Raw genomic sequence first — 21119 nt, 5'->3', positions numbered from 1 at the left:
AGGCCGGCGAAGGCCAGGGCGCGGGGTGGCGGAGGTCGGGGAGCGGGGCCGGGGGGGAAGGGGCTGGGGCCGGGAGGGTGGCGCAGAGCGCGGGCGGGAGGAGACTAGGGGGTAGGCGAAGGCCGGGGCGCGGGGTGGCAGGGAGGGGAGGGGTTGGGACGGAGAGAGGGGCGCAGGGCCCGGGCGGGGGGAGACTAGGGGGCCGGTAGAGGGGGCGGGGCGGCAGGGGACGCGCTCCGGCCCGCCCCGCCCCCCGCCCCTCCTCCCGCTCCGCCCGCGCTGGGGGCGGCCCGGCGGCGGCGGCGGCGGCTGTGGCGGCGGCGGCGGCGGCGGCGGCGCACGCTTCCTGCGGGCGCGGCTGCTGTGGGCGCGGAGCTGCGAGGCGGAGCCGGGCCGCCGATCCGGGAGCCCCGAGCCGGGAGCGCGTCGGTCCAACCTCCGGGCCGCGCCGCCGCCGAGCAGCCGCCCCGCGCGCCGCGCCTCGGGAACAAAGGCGCCCGCCGCCGCCGCCGCCGCCATGAAGCCGGGACCACCGCACCGCGCCGGGGCCGCCCACGGGGCAGGCGCCGGGAACGGGACCGCGGCCGGGCCCGGGGCCCGCGGGCTGCTCCTGCCGCCGCTGCTGCTGCTGCTGCTGGCCGGGCGCGCCGCGGGGGTGAGTGACGCGCGCCGGTTCCCGCGGGTCCCCCTCCCCCCGACCCCCTCCACCCAGCCCGCCCCCGCACCCCCCTCCCCCGACCTCCGCGCGCCCCCCAGCCCCCGCGCCCCTCCGCCTGCGGGCGCTCCCCAGCCCCTCGTCCCCCAGTCCCCAGGGCTGACCCCGTGGGGGAGGCCGCCCCCGCCGCCGGCCGCCTCCGGGGCTCGCTTCTCCGGGCTCTGGGGACCCCTCCCTCGGCGGGCGGCCGGGCGGGAACCGGAGCGCGGGGCGCGGAGTACCGCGCCCCTTTCCAGCGGGGTCCTCGGCCCCGGGTCGAGAGGCGCGGGACAGGCTTGACGGCGGGCGGGGGGTCGCCGGGCGCGGGGCCCGGGTTGGGTGTGTCGTGGGTCTGGAGCGAACGTGGCTTTGGCTTCGCGGGTGTGCCCAGAGCGTGGCCACTTTTAGAGAATTGGGGTGGGTTTCCTGCCGGGGCGGGGAGGTGTGCGTTTGGTTCCTCCGAGGGTCGCTTTGGGAAGGACAGTGGGGGCCCGGAGAGGGGGAGGGGTGGAGGGTGATTTGCGTGAAGGTGACCTGAGGGGGTGAGTGAGGGTGACCCCGTGTGTCTGATCCCCTCCGCGCCGGGTGTTGGGACCTGTCGGCTGTGTAGGGGTGAAGGATGAGGGATGAGCAACAGCCCAGCACATGGCTGCCTGCCGTCTTGCCTTACCTGGATGTGGACCCTGTGGGAGTGACCTATTGTGTGTGCCAGCGGAAGGGTGGGCAGTTATGGGCTGGGGCTGTGGGTGCCCGTTGTGGGGGGGGGGTGAGTGTGTGTGTGTGGGAGAGATCTCCGCGGTGGGTGTGTGCTTGGACCCATGGGAATGTGTGTGTGCGTGTGTGCACGTGTGCAAGTGCTCGTGGCTGCATGGGTGACCCTGTGCAGTGGGCTCGTACAGTCGAGGGGGGCAGAGTGTGTGCAGGGCGAGGGGAGTATGTGTGTATGTGGTGACCCCTTCAGTCTCCCTTTGAATGACCACGCAGCTGTGGGGTTGAGCTGAGTCCCTGTTCCATTAGGGGGAGCGGGAGGAGCTTTAGAGAAGGACCAGCTCCCCACCTTGAGGGACCTAGGTCCCAAGTGAGTTCCCCCACAGACGCCAAGTCTGGAGCCCAGGCTGGGGATGAGGTGGGGGTTTCTGGGCCCAGTCTCTGTGGCTCGTTCTAGGAGCTGCACTTGTCCCTCATTCCTCAGGCTGGAAAGGACCCTGGTCTCTGAGGCAGCCCCCCGGGAGCCGACTCTGTCCCTGCATGTTTCCGTGGGCCTTGGTGGGCTGGCCTGTAAAATGGGAGGACAGGCATGGACCGAGAATTTGCTTTTTGGACAGACAAGCTCCTCAACAGCCTTCCCACCTGGGGGCTGAATGAAGGGTGGAGGGAGCATTGAATGCCAGGTCGAGTACAGTGCCTGGTGGGCTGGTAGCCTCATCCCCAGTCCTCTCCCAAAGGGGTTGAGAAGAGGTCCCTGGGTGGGACTGGGACCCAGCCCATCCTAGCGCCTGGGTCACTTTCTGAGCCACGCTTTTGAAAGAGCAGTTTTGAAATCAAAATCTTGGAAATAACCCAGCCTTGGGTTCAAATCCTGGCACCGCCCCCCCCCCTCATGCTGTGACCTCGTGCACACTGTCACATCTCTCTGGGCCTCTACTTTCTCTTCTGTAAGATGGGGCTGGTAACACCATCCTCGGAAGTGAGATGAGATGATACGTGGGCTCATTCACAGAAGTAAATGTTTGATGTGTAGATGAATGAAAAGGGGACATAGGACAAAAGGCTTGATATTTGGAGACCCGGCAGGGATCTTGAGCTGTGTGACCCCGGGTCAGGCCCATCCTTTGCTGAACCACTGTTTCTCACTCCTACAACAAGGCTAATATAGTTCGTGCCCCACAGGGTGGTGGACGAAGGAAGGGAGTGCCTGGCTGGTGGAAGACTGTTCTGGAGAGCCTCAGTGAGACAGGGTGTCCCTGAACCCGATGGCCAAGCAGAGTGGGTGTGGTTCAGACCCACAGCTGAGGAGCAGATAAAGCAACACCCCCTCATTGGGTCTGGGCCTGGAGGCCAAGGTGGTGGGCTTGACTGGGAGGGACTCCAGATGAGGTGGGAGGGGGAGCCCCTCTCCTCACCTTACCTCTTCCCCAGGGTTGGGCTGTCCAGGAGGAGTGTCACCTCCCCTGGCCCAGGAGCCAGAAGGGTAAAGGGTGGGGCCCAGCTGCCGGGCGTGCCACCCTGAAGGAAGAAGGAGATGCCTGTAGCAGGAGGGACCGAGATTAGACCAGAAGGGCCCCACCCAGGATGGCTCCTGGTCTCCATGGTGGGGTCCTCTAAGGACATCATCGATGGGGCGTGACTGGCTCTGGGCAGGAGAGGAACAAGATGACCCCTGCTCTGCTCACCAGCTTTAAAGGGAGCGTGTGTGTGTGTGTCCTGGCATTTGCTTTGCGGAGTCCTCTCTCCTGAGAGACCAGGTGACCAGGACTCTTGAGGGATAGCTGCCTTCAGAGCCACATCTGTCACCACCCAGACAGGCTTGGAGTGTGGGGATTCTAGAAGTTCTAGCTTGGAGACATGTTCATGTAGAAGTTTGGATTTTAGGCTTCATCTAGTCGTGTTTGAATATCTCCAGTGATGGGAATTCACTGCTCTGGGGCCGTGACCTTGTGAAAGTTAGTTAACCTCTCTGTGCCTTGCTTCCATCTCTGCAAGACCGAGAGAGTAACAAGGAAAGAGGTTCATGCAGCCCCGTGGTTGGCTGAGTCCACACTCAAACAATGCTGGTTTCTTGTTCTAAGGCTGCCATTGCCCAGGCAGGCACTGTGAGGGTGGAGGCGGGGGGGGCGTGGGGACGCAGTGACGGTGGGGACGGGGAAATTAATTGAAGCCCCACCCCTGTTCCTGCTCCCTTCCCAACTCAACTGTTCCTCCTGCCCTAGAGCTCCCTGCTGGTCCTCCAGCTACACTGGTTGACTCTGGATGCTGAGTTGTCAGAGTGGGATTGTCCTCACTGTAAAAATTAAAAGTTGGGGACCCTGGGGCTGTTGGAGGCCAGGCCCTGACACAGGGACGTCACAGGGGCCTGCTGTCTCTTAGCCCCCAAGGTGGCAGGGCCTTCAGGGATAGACACCTGGTGTGTGACTTTGAGTAAGGGATTTCTCTGTTTTAGCTTCCCCATCTGTGAAATGGGGACTGAAACAGTGCCAACCTCACTCACAGCGATGTTGTGATGAGGACATGAGCTCCTTGGGTAGAATGAACAGAGCCTGGCATGTAGCAAGCTTTCAGGAGACAGGACTTTTCCAGGAGGGGGCCTGGAGAGGTCAGAGAGGGCTTCCTGGAGTAGGAGGTTTTGCGATATGTCATCAAAGTGGTCACCATCTGGCCCAGAGCAAGCTGTGGCCTGCCCTGACCCGAGGCTCTCATACTTGTCGGTTGGGGACGAATACTTCAGGACTGCTACTCGGGGTTACAAAATTCTCATGGCGGAGTTGGGACAGGGAGCGACATGGTGCCGCCATCTGGGAATTCAGTTTGTTTCTTCTTCCCTTGTGTTGGGGGTTGGTGTGGGGTTGAGCTCTGCTGAAGGTAAAAGCATTTTAGGGGCAGCTGGGTGGCTCAGTCAATTATGGGTATGCCTTCGGGTCCAGATATGATATTGGGGTCCTGGGATTGAGCCCAAGTCGGGCTCCCTACTCAGTGGGGTTCTGTTTCTCCATCTGCCCCTCTCTCCCACTTGTGTTCTCTCTGTCAATAGATAAATAAATAAAATCTTTAAAAAAAGAAAGAAAGAAAGAAATAAGCCGTGTGGCCTTTTGAAAACAGATGGCTCCTCCCACCTCATGGACTGGGACATGGGGTCCCTGGGGGCCCCAGGCAGCACTGGGGTAGGGCAGTTCTGGGCTTGGGCTCTGGAAAATGCTAGGGCACCCGTGGAGAGCGAGGTGGAGACAGAGCTCCTCAGAAGCCTGGCCCTGCCACAGGCGTCCCTCCAAACTCTCCCCCTGGAGCTGGGAACCCCCTTCCCCACCCAGGCCTCACTGCTGCTTTGGGTCATTCTAGCAGGGGCCCCAGTAGGATTGCGGAGGCTTGGAGCAGACTGAGGCAGCTGGGACTGGAGGGGTGAAGTCTCCATCTGTCTTTGTCGCCCCCTCCTCCCCCAAGGGCTGTGGGCACGATCTGGGGAGGGCGTAATGACATGAACAGCAAACTAATGTTCACGGAGAGCCCCGCCCGCTAAGCTCTCATTCTGTATTGGCTCATTTAATCCTCATGATAATCTTGGGAGGTGGGAATGATGAGAACCTCCGTTTTATGGAAATGAAGGCACAGAGAGGTTCAGTGACTTGCCCGCGGTCAAGCGGGCTGGAAAGTAGCCGAGCTGGGTGAAGCCAGGGCCTGCCAGGCTGGGAGAACTGGGCTTCGTCCTGCATTTACCCCTTCTTGCTCTGTGGCCTTGGACAAGATGCTCCTCCCTGGGGCCTCCTTACCCCACCCCCCATGAGGCTCACTTTTCTTTTTTTTTTTTTTAAAGATTTTATTTATTTATATGACGGAGAGAGATCACAAGCAGGCAGAGAGGCAGGCAGAGAGAGAGGGGGAAGCAGACTCCCTGCTGAGCAGAGAGCCCGATGCGGGGCTCGATCCCAGGACCCTGAGATCCTGACCTGAGCCAAAGGCAGAGGCTTTAAATCACTGAGCCACCCAGGCGCCCCCATGAGGCTCACTTTATCCACTGTTTTACGGGGCTCCCTCTTCGCCAGGCTCTGCTGGGAGTGTCCTCTGTCTTTTCACCTCTGCTCTCACCCTGGCCTTTGGGGTGGGTGACAGTAGCCACAAGTAGCAGGTGGGGGCAGGGCTCAATGAGGACTTGGCCCCGGGGCCCTTGCTCTTCTCCCACCTCACAAGGTTTTGTCATCTGTACACTGGGTGACTCTGAGGGTCCTGAGTTTGGGCTAAGGGAGAGCGTTGAGGCCGGTGCAGGATGCGGGGGCAGGACTCAGGTCTGGTCCTGGCACAGGAGAGGGGTCTAAAATCCCGCCATTCCCCGGGCAGGGGAATGCACGGGATGCCCCTGGTGTTGGGGCTCACCCTCTGCACGGGTGACCGGGCCTGTGTTTAACCCCCCCTCCCCCTCGGACTGCTGTCACGGGCCCAGCCCAAATCTTCATCCCTGCTGCCCCGTGTCCCCCTTGTCCCCAGGGTTCCCTGTGGCCTTAGTGACTTGATGGGTCTCCTGCAGCCTGAATGGTTCCCTTATAGACCGTGAACCCCCACGGGCAGGCTTTGTGGCTGTTGTCTTTGCTGAACCCCAAGGCCAGCTGCGCACCTGGCCCAGAATTGGAGGGTTTGAGTGAAGGAGTGAGCGGGTGAGGGAAGGAAACCAGGACTGGGGCGTGGACCCTGGGCTGGGGCTTCGTGTTCTCTCCTTTGGAGGTGTGTTGAGGGCCAGCCAGACTGGCAGGAGTCTGCTGGGCCCCGGCGTGCGCCCGTGGGCTGGGAGGCGCCTGGGGGCTGCGCAGGGTGGGCCTGCGGTCTGACTGCGGGGGCGCCGGCCACCACATCGGGGTGGGACAGAGGCTCGGCGGCCCTGGGCTCCAGCTCAGCTGCTTGGAAGCCTGTGATTTTGTGTCTGGGAGCGGCGGTGTGGGGGGAGCTGGGAGGGAGGGCAGGGTGCCAGGAACTGTCCTGAGGGCCCTGCCTCTTGCTCCTGCACCACTCCAGCTCCACAGGGGGCGGGGTCAGGGCTGGTCTTGGACCACCACGCTTGTCTTGCTACCCCCACTAACAGTCCGCCACATCGTGGGAACATCAGGCCAGCACCTGGTAAATATTTGTTGACTGACCTCCTTGTAGGGAGGAGGGGGGCCCTGCCTTGGCTCCCAGACTCCCAAGATTCCGGGAGACTGGGGGGCCCTTACTTCCGGCTCCCCCCTCCTTCCAGAGCAGGCCCTGGCCAGAGGGGTGGCTGCTTCCCTCCCCCCACTGACCAGGCGAGTCTCAACGCCAAACAGGAAGCTGTGATTACAGGGGGAGTCTGGGCAGCAGTGGCCGAGGGCCCAGCTGCAGGATGGGGGTGGGGGGTGGCCCCTGACCAACCGTCTGGCCTTTTCCCTACCTGGCTGCTGATGGCAGGGGGACGAGGAAGGCCCGTGCTTGGCCTTCTGTGCCAGGTGGAGAGGGTTCTACTGCTTCTGTGACCCAGCCGGCCAATGGCTGCCTTCTTTCCACCCTGGGACCCCCAGCTGGGCTTTGGTGCCATCTGTTTTGGGGTCTCCACACCTGAGGGTGTATCGTGAGGTCATAGAAGGAGCAGGGGCCCCAGAGCCAACTGGACCAGAGTTGAAATCCTGGTTCTGTGACTTTCTAGCTGTGTGATCTTGGCAAGTTCTCTTAGCCTCTCTGAGCCTCGTTCCCTTGTTCCAAATGGGCTCAGAGAACCTCTGTCTTGAGAGTTGCTTGAGCGTGAACCCCCGGAAACAATAGCGAGCCTGATAAGGAGTGGGCACTCGTGCAAATACCGATTTCTTCCACTTCCCCGCTTTGGTTTTGCTCTTTTCCTGTCCCTCGCTCCATCTCACTGCAGAATTGCTTTTTGGGGCTGGGATTGGGAATCAAGTTGGAATGATCAGGGCTGACCCAAGCAGAACCGTGGAGGTGGGAGCTGGCCTGGAAGGGAGACCCTGCCATCTCACAGGTGGGGGTCCTGAAGCCCAGAGGCGGCCTGGAGCCTTGGCCAAGGGTTGGGGCTGGTTATTCAGTCTTGGATGAGCTCGCCAAGCCCTTGGCTGCTCGCAAAGGCTGTGGCATTCCACTCAGCCCATGCAGAAGGCTCTGAGCTGTAAAGCCACTCAGCAGGGCTCGCCCAGCCAGGTCCCGGTGGAGACCCGTGTTCAGATACCCCTTCGCCCTCTCTGGAGTCCTTTTTGTCCCACTGCTGCCCTTGGGGCCAGGGTTTCCGCAGACAGGATGGGGATGGGGAGGGGTGGGGTGGGGGATCACTCTAGTTAGGGCCTTTCTTCTGCTTCGGGGATGGGCAGTGGGCTTGCTTCACTCTGGGATCAGCGTCAGCCCAAGCTCCCCTAGAGTCTACCCCTTGCACCATCCACCAGCACCCCCATCCCACGCCCCTCCCCCCCCCAGCCCTGCTTCCCAGCCAAGACTTTAATAGGAATAATTTAGGATCAGTCACCAGTGGGATCTGGGAAATCTGATTGCGGCAAACTGATCGCCAGTGGGCCTGCAGGTGGCTTGTGGTGCCCGTCCTTGGGCTGGGGTTTGGGGGAATTCGGATGCGGGATTCGGGGGCTGAGGAGACAGGGCCGTTCTCCTGGGAGCAGGGAAGGATAGTCTTGTTTGTCAGGGTGCTTGGCAGAAGCCACGTGCTGCCATCCCCCGGCAGGGCCCATGGCCGGGGACAGGCGCCCATGTTCCCAGCTGCCCTTCACCAGCCTACCAAGTTGGGGCTGCCCCCTCCTTAGGGCCTGGGACCGTGGAGGTGGAGGTCGGGTGTCTGCTTCTGAATTCTGGCTCTGGCCCTCCAGATGTGTCCTGTGTTGGGTGAGCGCCTGGGTGGCTCAGTGGATTGAGCATCTGCCTTCGGCTCAGGTCGTGATTTCCAGGTCCTGGGATCCAGCCCCAGGTTGGGCTCTCTGCTCAGTGGGGAGTCTGCTTCTCCCTTTGCCTCTGTGCTCTCTTTCTCTCTCTCTTTCCTTCTCTTCATCTCTCTCATGTACATAAATAAGATCTTAAAAATAAAAAAGATGTTCCCTGCGTTGGGAAGACAGGCACAGATGGTGACAACCGTAGGACAGTGGCAATGACCAGTACCTACAGGGTGTGTGGTTCCTGTGCTCACCGTGTGGCATCTCAGTCCTTACTGTGACCCTGAGAGGGGGGCGTTGTTACCCCACTTTGCAGGTGGGGACCCAGAGGCCCTAGAGGCTAAGCAGTGAGCCCAAGCTGAGGCCGCTGGCAGGAGATAATGTTACTGGCGGTAATGTTGGGGGCGGGACCCCACATTCTCACATGGGGGCGTCTTCTGCCTGATGAATTTGTTCATTTTGCAGCCATTTTTGAGCACCTGCTGTGTGCTGGGCCCTGCGCTGGGGGCGGTGGGTGTGCAGGCGTATCTCGTGTGTGTGTCCTGCGTCTTGTCGCCTTGCCTTGTCCGGTGAGATGTGTGTTGGTGGTGGGTGTGTGTTGGGCCTGGGCCTGTGTGCGAGGCGTCAGGGGCAGGTCCTGAAGAGAAGCAGGGAGGGAGCCCCCGCCTCCCCCACCCCAGCCGGGTTCCAGTCCCAGTCTGCCGTGGACTTGGGCAGGCTGCGGTCTTCTCCGCGGCTCAGAGGGCCAGTAAGGCCTCGCTCACTAGGCTGGGGGGAAGCTGGTGTTGGGGGAGGCGCAGCCAGTTACCTGGTTGGCAGCTAGATAAAAGGAAGCTGCTCCTGGAGAGTTATTTTGACTTTTCTGACATGAGGTATGTTTTCTTTAAGATCCTTACGTTTCAGAGGTGAGTTGGCTACTGACCTGTCGAGTAACCACGGGCAGCTTTCTCCTCCTCTGAGCCTCTAATTTCCTCATCTGCGCAGTGGGGCGGTTGGACTGGGTGACCCAGGAACCCTTCCAGTCTTCACATTTGAGGAACTATCAGAGAGACATGAGTCCAGGGCTTGGCCTGGGGTGACCCCTTTGGGAAGGGAGAGCTGTGCTGGGGGGGGGGGCAGGTGGGTGGGGAGGAGCGGAAGCTTGTTTCCTTCACGTGGCCTGTCTGTGGTTCCTCTTGGGCCAGGGTAGGACGCGCCTCTTTCCTCACCCATCACCCTGAACACCAGCCTCTGAGATGGGATCTGTCAAATCCAGGCTGCCTGGGGGCTGGGCTGTGAGTCTGGTCTCCTGGATAGGGGAGGAGCACGGGGCAGGGAGTCCAGTAACCGGGTCCTTGTCCCTACAGTGCTGCTGACCTGCCAGTTACTTTATCTGCTATTTACTGATATCCCCTCTGTGTCTGGCCTGTGCTGAGCACTCAGAGGCCTTAGGGAGCTTAACCTGGCCTCTGACCTTAGGAAGCTCCCAGTTAGGGTAGGGAGCCAGCACCTGTGAGGGGCTGAGGGTAGTGAGTCAGAGGAAGGAGGAGTTGGTTTTGACTCTGGAGTATCAGGGAGGGCTCCACGGGGGAGGTGTCCTTTGTACCAGGCCTTGAAAGGTGTACCAGCACAATGATAGGGGACCAGGGTGGATGAAGGCTTAGAGGTAGGAAGGGTCATGGCAGATTCGGGTGTGGTTAAAAGCAGCAGTTCCCAGCTCAGGGAGGAGAGCCATATGTGGGGTCTAGGAGCCATTGCCCGAGGGGGGTGCTGTTTTTCACAAGAGTGTATTGTTCCTGCATTTAATACATTCACTGGGCACCTGCTGGGTACCTGGTCCTGTGCGGGAAGGTGGGGGGAGGGGATGGATCTGGTACTGAACAGTTGAAGCCCGTGGGGCATTGGCTTTGAAGATTTCTGGGTGGGCTTTGAGTCCAAACCAGGGCATTTAGATTCCCTCCTGCTGTAGGGGGTGTTGGTCTTGAAGTGGGTGCAGCCCCATGGCCCCGAGGGACTGGCAGGGGTGCCAACAAGAGCACAGATGTGGTAGTATTAATATTGAATTATGCCTTCTGAATGCCTGCCTGGTGCAGGGTTCTCTGCCAGGCGTTTTACAGATAAAAGCTCACTGAAGCCTTACAACAGCCTTATGAAAGAGATACTATTATGGTGATTTCACAAAAGAGGAAACTGAGGCACAGAGAGGTTAAGGAACTTCTCTGGGCTCACAGAGTGGCGTATTTACTAGGATTGGAACGGAGGTGGTCTAGAACACTCTCTGTGTAGAGGCACTGCCCTGCATCATGAACGGTGATGCATCGCAAACGGTGATGTGTAGGGCCCGGAGAGGGTGAGTTTAGGGCCTGTCACGTCTTGTTCGGTGCCTGAACCTGGGTGGCCACTGTGGGAGAGGCCCTGATGCTGGTCTGGGGGCTTTTGGCTTCCCCCACAGGTCTTTCCTCTGGTGCCTGTCTTCTGTCTAGGTGGGGTGATGGGCTGAGGCCATCCTAGGCTGGGGAGAGATCGGAAGGCCAACGAGGCTTTCAGCTGAAAGGGCCCTTGGAAGCACTCTTGTCCAGCTTGTTCATTGTCCTGAAGGGGAAACTGAGAACAAAGAGTGATTTCTAGTCCTAGCAAGGCTCTTCTGGGATCTGGTGGTTCAGCCTTGTTTTGCACATGGGGAGACAAAGGCTGAGAGAGGTAGAGGGCTGGCCCAGAGTAACCCCTCAAGTCAGTCGCTGCGCTGGGACGAAGAACTGTGTCTCCTGACCCGCAGAAAGGGCCCCCCGTCTCTTGTACCATGTTTCTGCTATTGACCTGTGTCTCTTTGGCCCAGATGGCAGGCCCAGCTCCCACCCTTCTCTCCCGGGAAGCTGTCCCTCCTCCAAGACTCAATGCCAGATGGATTCCTGTCAGCACATCCAGTGGACTTCTCCAGCTTCTCCCTCACCCCTGTGTACCCTCGCTGCTCCCCACCCCGCGACTCCCAGCTGCTCCCTGGGCACAGAGGATGACATCATTTCTTTCATCTTCGCGTCTAGCCACACGCTGTTCTGTCTCTGTGGACTGTTCCCTTCTCTAGAGAACTCCTACTCATCCTCCAAAACCCAGCACGGCTGTCCTCTCCTCTGGGAATCCTTTATGGACCTCTCCCCAGCTCTCAAGCACCGTGAGCCTTCTTCAGCCCCTTCTTTCTTCCCTCCTTCTGGATTTCTGGGCTGAGCCCCTCTTCCCATGTGTTGGGATTCTCTGCGGAGCCCCAGCTCTGTTGCGTTCTGCCCTAGCTCCTGGCTCCTGCGGGGTCCCACCGTCACCTCCTCGGAGCCCTCCCTTGGTGACTTTGTGGCATTAGCAGCCACTGTCAGCCCTTTCATCATCTCACGGTTCCTCCTTCCCGCGGACTACCTGCTTTCATTCCCCGCGTCCCGACAGTCCTGTGTCGTTTTCTTTCACACATCCTGTCCCCGGCCGCACACCGTGTTCTTCTCCCCAGCCCCTGCTCCTGGGATCCCTGAACTTGGGGCTGAGGAGTGTGGAGGCTGGCAGCAGAGACACAGCCTTCCTGCCTCATTTAGCTGGGGGAGGGGGGCACCCCGGGTCCTTCTGGCCTTCACCATTCTGGAAGATGGATACACCGTGGGCTTCTGGAGGCTCAGGCTTGGTTACCAGAGATCGTCCCCCTGCTCCTCTCCTGCCCTCTCTGGAGCCCCCTGCTCCACTCCTCCCTCACTGGTTGGGACCTCCCTGGCTGCCACTCAGGGGGGCCGGGACCTGAGAAGTCCCCTGGGGGATGGGTCTTACAGACCGAGGGGGTGGTCAGCATCAGAACCAGAGGGACTCTTCTTTACTCTAAACCCTCCTCGACCCAGACTCCTCCCCACCCTCCTCCCCTCCCCATGCCTTCGTCCACCCCTGCAGAAGTGCTGTTGTAAGGGCGGAGGGCTACAGGAAATCAGCCTTCCACCTTGCCGTTCACCTGGGGACACGAGGCCCAAAGACAACCCTGGACTGTTTGGGGCCCCCCAGCGGTGAAGGCAGAATGGCTCTCCCCGGGCTCCTTGGGGGCCTCTGGGAGCTGAGCCCTGGCTCGACTGAGTCCTGTTCTCACTGAGGCGGGGGAGCTGGGAGGTCTCAGCTGGGGACGGTCTCAGATCCAGAAACTGTCTTTTATTTATTTATTTATTTATTTGACAGACAGAAATCACAAGCAGGCAGAGAGGCAGGCAGAGAGAGAGGGGGAAGCAGGCTCCCTGCTGAGCAGAGAACCCGATGCGGGATTCGATCCCAGGACTCTGGGATCATGACCTGAGCCGAAGGCAGAGGCCTTAACCCACTGAGCCACCCAGGCACCCCTCCAGAAACTGTCTTGAGGGGACCGTCCGTGAGGTGATGCCGGAGCCCTTGGGAATCTTTTTTCCCTGTGGGGCTAAGGCCTTGGTTCAGCTTCGGTCTAGGCAAGGGGCAGGATTTGTGTACATGTGCATGTGTGTGACAGTGTCCCTGGGGATCTGTGCTGATGCATGGGGCCCTGGTGTCCCCATGCCTACTCCCTTGTTTTAGTGGCTCGAGTGTGGCCAGTCTTGGTGACGTAGGACAATGTAGGTTGCTCCCTCTCCCCTTCTCAGCTGTGGGGAACTCACCCCCAACACCTTGGATGGCGTGAACCTGAGCAGCTCCGGGGAGAGTAGTGGGATGAGTTGGGAGATGTCCTCCCTACCTCGGGGAGGTCGAGGCACACATAGAAATGTGCATGCATGCGGGCCGATCTGTGTCTTTGAAGGGGAATGCAGACCCTAGCACACTCCCTTGCCTTGTGCACACACACACACTTGGAGACAAGACGCACGTATGTGTTGAACACACAGAGGCACACATGGACAGCGACACGCACACGACCCCACCCCCCAGGCACATGTAGCTCTCATGCAAACAGAGCCAGACCCACACAGGTGTCTAAGACCACTGGCAGGTGCACACACATGACAGTGCCCACAGCATGCCTGGAAATACCACGAGTGTGCTTGCACGTGTCCACTGGCACGCCCACGTGTCCACACGCACACGCGCGCACACATGCACGCTGCCGGGCCTCTGAGCTACCAGGACCATGTCCGTCCTTAATCCCAGCTCTTAATCCCAGAGTCTGGGGAGCCCAGGCCAGAGGGGCAGCTGGTCATCTGGCCTCCTTAGCGGTGATTAAGGCAAGGGCGGGGGCTGGGGGCAGAGGGACACGGAGCTTTGTCTTCTGCCTGACCTCCAGGGACACTGCAAACTCAAACCTCGGGTTCCTTCGGAGGTTCTGTTATATGACCTTCACAGAACCCTGGGAACAGACATCCTGGGGAGGGGGGAGATGGGCATGGCTATGTGTCCCCTGAGGAAGGTGACAGCTGGGGTCAGGGAATCCCGGGGAGGTGGTCCCTTCCTTTAACGACTTACCTGCTGCTGACCCTGTGTCGGAATCTTCTGCCCAAGGTGTCCTGGGGATTCTCATGTCTGGGAACCCTGTTTTTGGCCACAACGTCTCTGAACTGCATGGTAAGATGTGGCCCAGCAGGACATGCTGAATCTGGGGCCCTGAGCAGGGGCGGTGGGGCCACTGGGACAGGGTGGGAGGGGGAAGCTTCTAGGACCAAGGGAGGCCTGAGTTGGGCATTGAAGGTGTCTGTGTCGGGGCGTTGGGAAGGGTGCCAGGACATTTTTGGCTGTCACAAAAACGGGGTACCACTGGCATTTCTGGGGGAAGGGGAGTGGTCAAGCCTGCTAAGTCGGGGGTGGCAGCATTGGTGCTGAGAAGTGCCGTTAGGTCATGCGGTGTGGTGAAGGTGCTCCTGGTCAGGGGCAATGTGGACCATGGCCCAGAGGTGACTCTCCCTGGCACACGGTGGGAGGGAGGGGCCCCAAGATTGTGCGGGCCGGGTGTCCCCTTCACCCCTCCTGCCCGGCTGATGTTTGGATGAATGTGTCGGGGGGTGGCTGAGATAGACAGTGTGCTGGCCCCACTTGGGCTCTGACCATGACCTCTGCTGGTCTGCGGGGTGACCTCGGGCTGCTCACTGTGCCCCTCCCATGAAGTTGGGCACTGGTCGCCTCACCATGGGGCAGTTGCGAGGACTGCGCTTTCTTAGCCCAGAAAACCTCACATTATAGCACCCAGAGCTGGTAACCAGGACTGGCCAGCCCGGGGCCAGTGGTCACGAGAGGCCTCTGTGACCACGGAGGGGACAGTTGTGACCGCTGTCCTCGTCCTGGAGTTTGAGGAATAGGACGGTGTCCTGGCATCAGCTCTTCCAAGCTGTCCTAGCTTTGCGCCCCACTTCCGCAGCCTGCCCTTCTCCTGCAGGCGCTGTCTGCTCCAGGCCCTGGGCCGGACCGGTGGGCCTCATCCAACCCTCTGTGGGGCCCCTCGCTGTTCTGGGGCGGGGCTGGCCCTGGGGAGCACCCTGCAGGGAGCAGGCGTGTGGGACTGCAGCTCTGATGGTAGGAGCCCAGGGCTGGAGCATGACCGGCCTGCAGAGGGTTGGGTGAGGGGACAGGTGAGACCCAAAGGAGCACTGGTCAGGGAAGCCATGGTCAAGTGACGGATGAGGAGAGGAGGGGCTGCCTCATCGGGCTGCAGGGCCCGTGGGGGCCAGGACACTCGGGGTCCTTATATCCCTAGTGGGCATCACACTCCATCTGAGCTCAGTGGAGAGGCTCTGCCTTTGGGCCAGCAGGCGGCTGGACAGGAGGTTGTGCTGGACCCACAGGAGGCTGGGTAGATCATGTCAGGGGAGGGGAGGTGGGGCACTGTGGTTTTCTCCGGCACCTTCCACTTCCTCCTAGGGCTTTCAACCCCTTTTCCCCAGGACCCTCTGTGGCTCCACGGTCTGTACCATGAGGCTCTATGAGGTCACCTTTTCCCTCACGGTGCTCAGATGGGGGACCAGAGCTGGCGACAGAGCAGGTGCCAGGCAGGGGGCTGGAACCAGGGACTAGGTGGGTGGGAGCTTCACACCTGAGTTCCACGTCGTAGGGGTGTGCAGGAGGTACAGAGCACCCATCAGACACAGCCAGCCCGCAGGATAGATAGGCCGCTGTGTGCCTAGTAGAGGGTGGGAACCAGTGGGCGGGGGGGAGGTGGGTGGCAGCCGCCAGCTGAGATAGGCAGGGGCTGGTGCCTTGGAGCCTTGTGGAGCGTGGCATGGGGGGAGGGGCGGGCCCCAGAGTCATGTCTGTCTTCAAGACTGCTTTAGGCAGCCATAGGGGGCAGGGGACAGTCATGCTTGTCTTAGCTTCAGACAGGCTTTACCACTGGGCCCTGCCCCAACTCCTGCCCCCTTTCCTGGCAAGGCCACATACTCATGCCTCTCCCTGAGGGCAACCAGGGGCCAGCTGCGTGGACAGAGGGTACCGCGGAACCTCTGAGGACTGGGGGGGTTGTGGTGCTGGCATAGAGGGGTGGAGAGGGTGTTCAGCCTGAGTTTGGAGCTGTCTCACCTTCTCTTGGAGTCACTCTGGGCCAGGCCTGCCCCCTCCCAGTGGTCCCACCCAACAAAGTGGCCTTTGACAAGCACAGAGGAGGCAGTCACAGTGCTGGGCCTCTCCCACTTGTGGTCTGCAGAGCCCGTGTTTGCCCTCCTGGATGGCGGGGGTGGGAGGCGGGTGGGGAATGCCTGGGGAAGCTTTACCTGGGTCGTGATTGGGGAGATGTGCAGATGGGAAAGTTGGTGAGCAGGGGGAAAGCCTACCTCCTCTTCCACCTGAGTGTTTGAGTTTGGACTCTGCTGTGTGACCCTGGACAAGTTCCTTACCCTCTCTGAGCCTCAATCTCACACTCATCCTTTTGTTATCCCTTCAAACAGCAGCTTTATTGCGATCTGATTCACATACCATCCAGTGTACCATCTAAAGCATCTAGTTCAGGGGATGTTAGTACATTTACAGAGTTGTGCGGTCATCCCCAGTTTTTACACATTTTTCTCACCCCCGAAAGCAAGCCCGTACCTTTTCAGCAGTCCCTCCCGTCTCTCCCAGTCCCCCAGCCCTAAGCCGTCTCTTGTCCTTTCTGTCCCTGTGGACCTGCCTGGCACGGCCCGTGGGAGCGGCCTCTCGCGCAGTGTGGTCTCCTGCGCCCGACTTCTTTCGCTCCGTGTAACGTTTCCCAGCTTCATCCACGTGGCAGCGGGTGCGGGGACCTCAGTGCTTTCTTTGTGGCTTGGAATTCCGTGGTGTGGACTTGCCATCTTTCACTTCTCTGTCAGCGGATAGACGCCTGGCTCAGTTCCACTTTGTGCCCGTCACGAATAAGCCGACTTTTTTTTTTCTTTTTTTAAACGTATGTGTTTGTGCGTTTTCCCTTCCCTCGGGTGCGCACCCTGGGGGTAGGGTTCCTGGCTCACACGTGACTGTCCGTGTAACCTTCAGAGGAGCTGTCGGGCCCTCTGGTGCCATGGCCACCTCGCGAGGCTCCGACTGCCCCGTCTTCTCACCCACGCCTGTTCTCTTGGGACTCTGGTTGCCTTCGTTTTTGCATCTCTCCTTCCTGTAAGTATTTATGGAGCATCTGCATTCGACAAGCTGAGACAAACGGCCAGGACCCGTTTGGATAATCTCATTTCATCCTCCTAGCCCTTTGAGTTTGGTTCTGTTATTATGCCCATTTTGTAGGGAGGAAACAGCCTCAGAGAGGTAGATGTACTCACCCAGGGCCACACAGCTCCTGAGGGCCAGGACTGGGATCTGGACCCAAGCAGTCTCGCTTCAGAGCCCCTGCTCATCGCCAGGCCCTGCCTGTCTGCCAGGACTCAGAAGAGGGGGTGAGAGTCCCCTCCCTTTCCCGATCAAACCCCCAGTGTCTCACAAGTGTCATCTCGGGCTGGAAGCAAGTGTGGCCCTGAGGGGGCTCTGCCTACTCCTCCCCCAGTGTTTTGGTGTGATTCCTTGCCCTGTGCCTCACTCCTCCTTGGCAGCAGTGGTGCTGGTGGGCGCCCGTGGCTCCCTCCCCGAGTCGGGCTCATTCTACCCTTGCCGTGGAGCGGCTCCGAAGATGGTGGGGTAGCTCCGGGCTGGGGATGGGGAGTCGCCTCTCCGCCACATGTGAGCTCCTGCTGGGTTATAAATAACAGCGAATGGGATGGTGGGGAGACCACAGCCGGGTTCCTCAAGGAGGCTGGGCTTGGACACACACAGATGGGGACACCTGGGGGTGTGTGTGCGTTGTGGGGCCTCAGTGGGTTTGCTGGCACGTGCTAGCCTTGGGGGAGGGTGTCAGAGGCTTCGCAGGACAGCTGGAAGGGCTGGGTCTGCCCCGGGCTGATTCCGGGGTTTGTTTGGTTTCCTGGAGGAGGGCTGGGGGTCACCTGGCTTTAGGGGGCCCCCAAGATCAAGCTGAGGATCGCTCTGCCCCTTCAGCTGGACGTCTTTCTGGTCCCGAGAGCATGAGAACGAGACGCAGGGCCCTGGGTCCTCTCTGTGCCCCCCGAACCCCCTCCGCACTGCCAGGCCCCATTTCCCCCTGCCCGGCCACCCCCCAGCTTTATCCTGACTCTCTACCTGCATTCTCTGTGACCTCTAGCAAGTCACCTGGCCTGTCTATGGCCAAAGGAGGGTCGTCTCACCTGGCTCCTTGGAAGGAGCCTGGCGTTCAGCAGGTGCTCAGGAAATGCTCTTTCCCCCTAGCCCGGGCCTGCTTGTCAAGTGGCTGGAATTGTAGGCTCCCCTGGGAGCCTGCTAATCTGCAGATTTTTGCATATAATTTGAGTTATTTTATGAAAAAAATATGCTGGGCTCAGCCTCAGGTTCTCATTCCTCCTCTGAGCTGTGCTGGAGTCCTCCTGGTTGGGTTTTGGAAGGACCAGAGAGAAGCTTTGTCGGAGCCCCTGGTTTTATATACAGGGAGACTGAGGCCAGAGGCCAGGGCCTCCCGCGGGTTCACACAGTGACTGGAGGCAGGAAGGGGGTGCCTTGGGGCTGTGGAGGGTGAGCCCATGCCCAGTGTTCACTGAACAAATATGGAGGCTGACCATGTCCCAGAAATATTCTGGGTCTTGGGAACATAGGCGTGGCCTTGGCGGACGCAGTCACCGTCACTGTTGCAGGGGGAAACAGATGTTAGACGAGAAAGTCAATAAGCAAATTTTGCGGGCCCTGGTGAGCTAGGAGACAACCCTGGTGTCGGTAGAGCGACTGGGTGTGGCGGGAGGTCATTTGGGTGGATTTGGTAGTCGGGGTCCCTCTCTGAGGAGCTGAGCTTTGAGTTGGGACCCGTGGCATGTCCTAGCACCTCCTAACCACCCAGTCCCGGCTCGGCACATCACGGCGGGTGTCTCAGCTTGTGGGGAGTCATGATCCTCATTTCGTAGGAGAGCACACTGAGGCCCGGAGAAGCGCAGGACAGGACTGTCTGAGCCCACGCTGGGTTGTTCGGAGGCTTGTGGGCCCCAGGAGCAGGCAGGCCCTCAGCTCGATGGCTGCCAGGGCCTCAGGCCTGAGGCAGCTGCTGGTGAGTCATGGAGTGGTGGTTGGGGCTGCACACCTGAGCTGGGCCATCTGTCAGGGGAGGACGTGTCCTTCATTTCTACTCATTCCCGGACGTTCAGTCAATCTGTCTATCTGTCGGTGTCTGTAGAGGATACTGTGGGGGGTGAGGGTGGGGGTGTTCCCACTCCCGAGGAACTTCCCAGTGGGGCAGGCTAGCCAGGTCTGGGAGTAGGTGTGCGCCACGGTCTTGGGGTGCAGCTAATCTCGGGTTCAAATCTGGCTCCACTGCTGTGTGACTTTGAGCCACTTGTTTGCCTCTCTGAACTCTGATGTGCCCATCTGTGAGATGGGGAGGATGGTCCTTCCCTGGGAGGATGTCTGTGAGGACTGAGGCAAGGTGCCTAGAGAGAACCTGGCACATAGCGAGTGCTCCCTCCCTGCTGACGGACTCTTGTTCAGGAGAAGGGATGGAATGGCCCAGGGCCTCCTCAGAAAAAACCCCCACTGGAATGTCACATCCCAGCTGGGATCGCTGCCTGCAGTCTTGGGGGTGTAGGAATATCCCAAGGATAGGGTGTCAGTGAGGCCAGGATTCGAATCCCTTTCTGGTGGCGCAATAGCCCCGTTCTCACTGCGGATGGGGACAGGAGCGTCTGCATCCCAGGGAGGCCGAGTGGGTTCAGCGAGGTTTGGTAGAAGGGGGGCCCATTCAAGTGGGAGCATGGTTGGTGGCCCCACTTCCCTGGTAAATGACAAGACGGTGGAGGTTGTCCCCGAAAGGGCCTTCCTAAGGTGGACCATCAGGCGGTTGGTGTGGGCAGGCCTCGCTGAGAAGGCATATTTTGAGCTGACTGAGCTCATGAGGACGGACCCTTCCTGCTGATTGTGGGACCCTAAGTGCCCAGATTAGTGCCCGCCACACAGTGGGAGCTTCCTGAATCCTGCTTCTTGATCAGGTAGGTGCTGACCAAGGTGGAGGCGGGCAAGCATGGGGCAGGCCTGAGCGTGCGGGGACAGCATGCAGGCCTGAGCGTGCCCTACCGTCCCCAGCACCGAGAGGGGCTAACTGTGGGGGAGCAGGAGGGGAAGGTGGGCCGCTGGGGGAGCAGGCCGCTGAGTCTAGAAATGGGGCCTCAGTGGGTGGTCCTGCTCTGAGGCACCAGCTTGGGGACAGGAATAAATGAGCAGTGTGAGGCAGGATAGCCAGCAAAGGGTGACGCTCGAAGGCAGGTGGCTGGGGTTGACAGGGTGGTGACGGGGGCGTCCCACCCCTGGGCTGAGGAGGGGTCTCGGCGGAGGCCACATGGTGGGCAGCTGTTCCGTGCTCCCCCAACGGGGACTGGCAGGAGTGACAGGGGCAGGAACTGGGCTGGCGGGAGAAGGTGGCGGGTGGGAGAGTTGTCTGGCCGGGCAGGCCACCAGACCTTTCCGTGCCTGGGGAGGAAGCTGGGCCCTGCCAAGCCATCCCGTTTGTGGCGAGGCAGGCTGTGCAGGGCCTGCCAGCTCCCCTCAGGCTCTTGGGTGGTTCCAGTCTGTTCTGCGTGTCCCTCTGTCTGCCTGTGAGCTTCCTCCGGGACGAACTTTCCAGTGGGCTCTCTGCAGAATGAAGGGGCCCAGGAGTTTCACAGACCGGAGAGTGGCAGGAATGGGGGTACAGAAAGAACGCGCTACTTCTAATCCTAAAAGTGCCCTGGGGACGACTGGGCGGCTCAGTCGGTGGAGCGACCTGCTCTTGGTTTTGGCTCAGTGTCGTGGGATGGAGGCCCGCATGGGCTCCGTGCTTGGTGGGGGGTCTGCTTGAGACTCCCTCCCTCTGCCTCCAGCCCCCCAATAAGTGCATCTTAAGAAAAAGTACTCTGAGTTTATCATAGAAAACTTGGAAAACAGAGGCAGGTCCTGAGAAAAAAATGAAAAACTGTCATCCCGCCACCCAGAGAAGTCTCTGGAAAGCTTTAGTAGGATTCGGTGTGAAGAAGTTCACTTTGGTGGGGAGTTCCTTGAAGCAGGGTCATGTTCCATATTTCTTTTTTGTAACCTATTTTCTAAACTTAACGATGGTAATGGCATGAAAGCCAGCGTTTACTGAGCAGTTGGTTAATGGCGGGGCGGGGGGTGTCTCTGCGAGGTGGGGATTTTCTTTGTTTACCAAGGAAACAGTCTGAGAGAGCTAAGGACCTGCCCCAGGTCACCCAGGTCTGAGACATGGACCCGTGCACTGGATCTCAACAGTGCAGGCTCGGGGCCTCCCGAGGGCAGTGCAAGCCTCTCCATGGGTCCAAGGTAGTCTTTGAATCAAGTAGAAAATGAAAGCCTTTGTTATCCAGTCCTGCCTTTTTTTTTTTTTTTTTAAAGATTTTATATATTTATTTGACAGAGAGAGATCACAGTAG

The 21119-nt window shown here is 59.8% G+C and overlaps 1 protein-coding gene across 1 annotated transcript in view; it reads left to right on the top strand.

Moving 5' to 3' along the window:
• The first annotated feature begins 322 nt into the window (after positions 1–322).
• Positions 323–21119, top strand: part of SDC3 (syndecan 3) — a 37689-nt gene continuing 16892 nt past the window's right edge. Inside the window, exon 1 of the mRNA XM_045064079.1 lies at positions 323–655. Coding sequence (XP_044920014.1) covers positions 518–655 — 138 coding nt within the window. The 5' untranslated portion in view covers positions 323–517. The remainder of the gene's footprint in view (positions 656–21119) is intronic.

The sequence above is a fragment of the Mustela putorius genome, unplaced genomic scaffold (genome assembly GCF_011764305.1).
Source record: "Mustela putorius furo isolate JIRA1106 unplaced genomic scaffold, ASM1176430v1.1 tig00003853_pilon_pilon_pilon, whole genome shotgun sequence".
NCBI classification, from domain to species: domain Eukaryota; kingdom Metazoa; phylum Chordata; class Mammalia; order Carnivora; family Mustelidae; genus Mustela; species Mustela putorius.
Note: the sequence above shows the minus strand (reverse complement) of the source record. Positions and strands in the feature narration are given on the sequence as shown.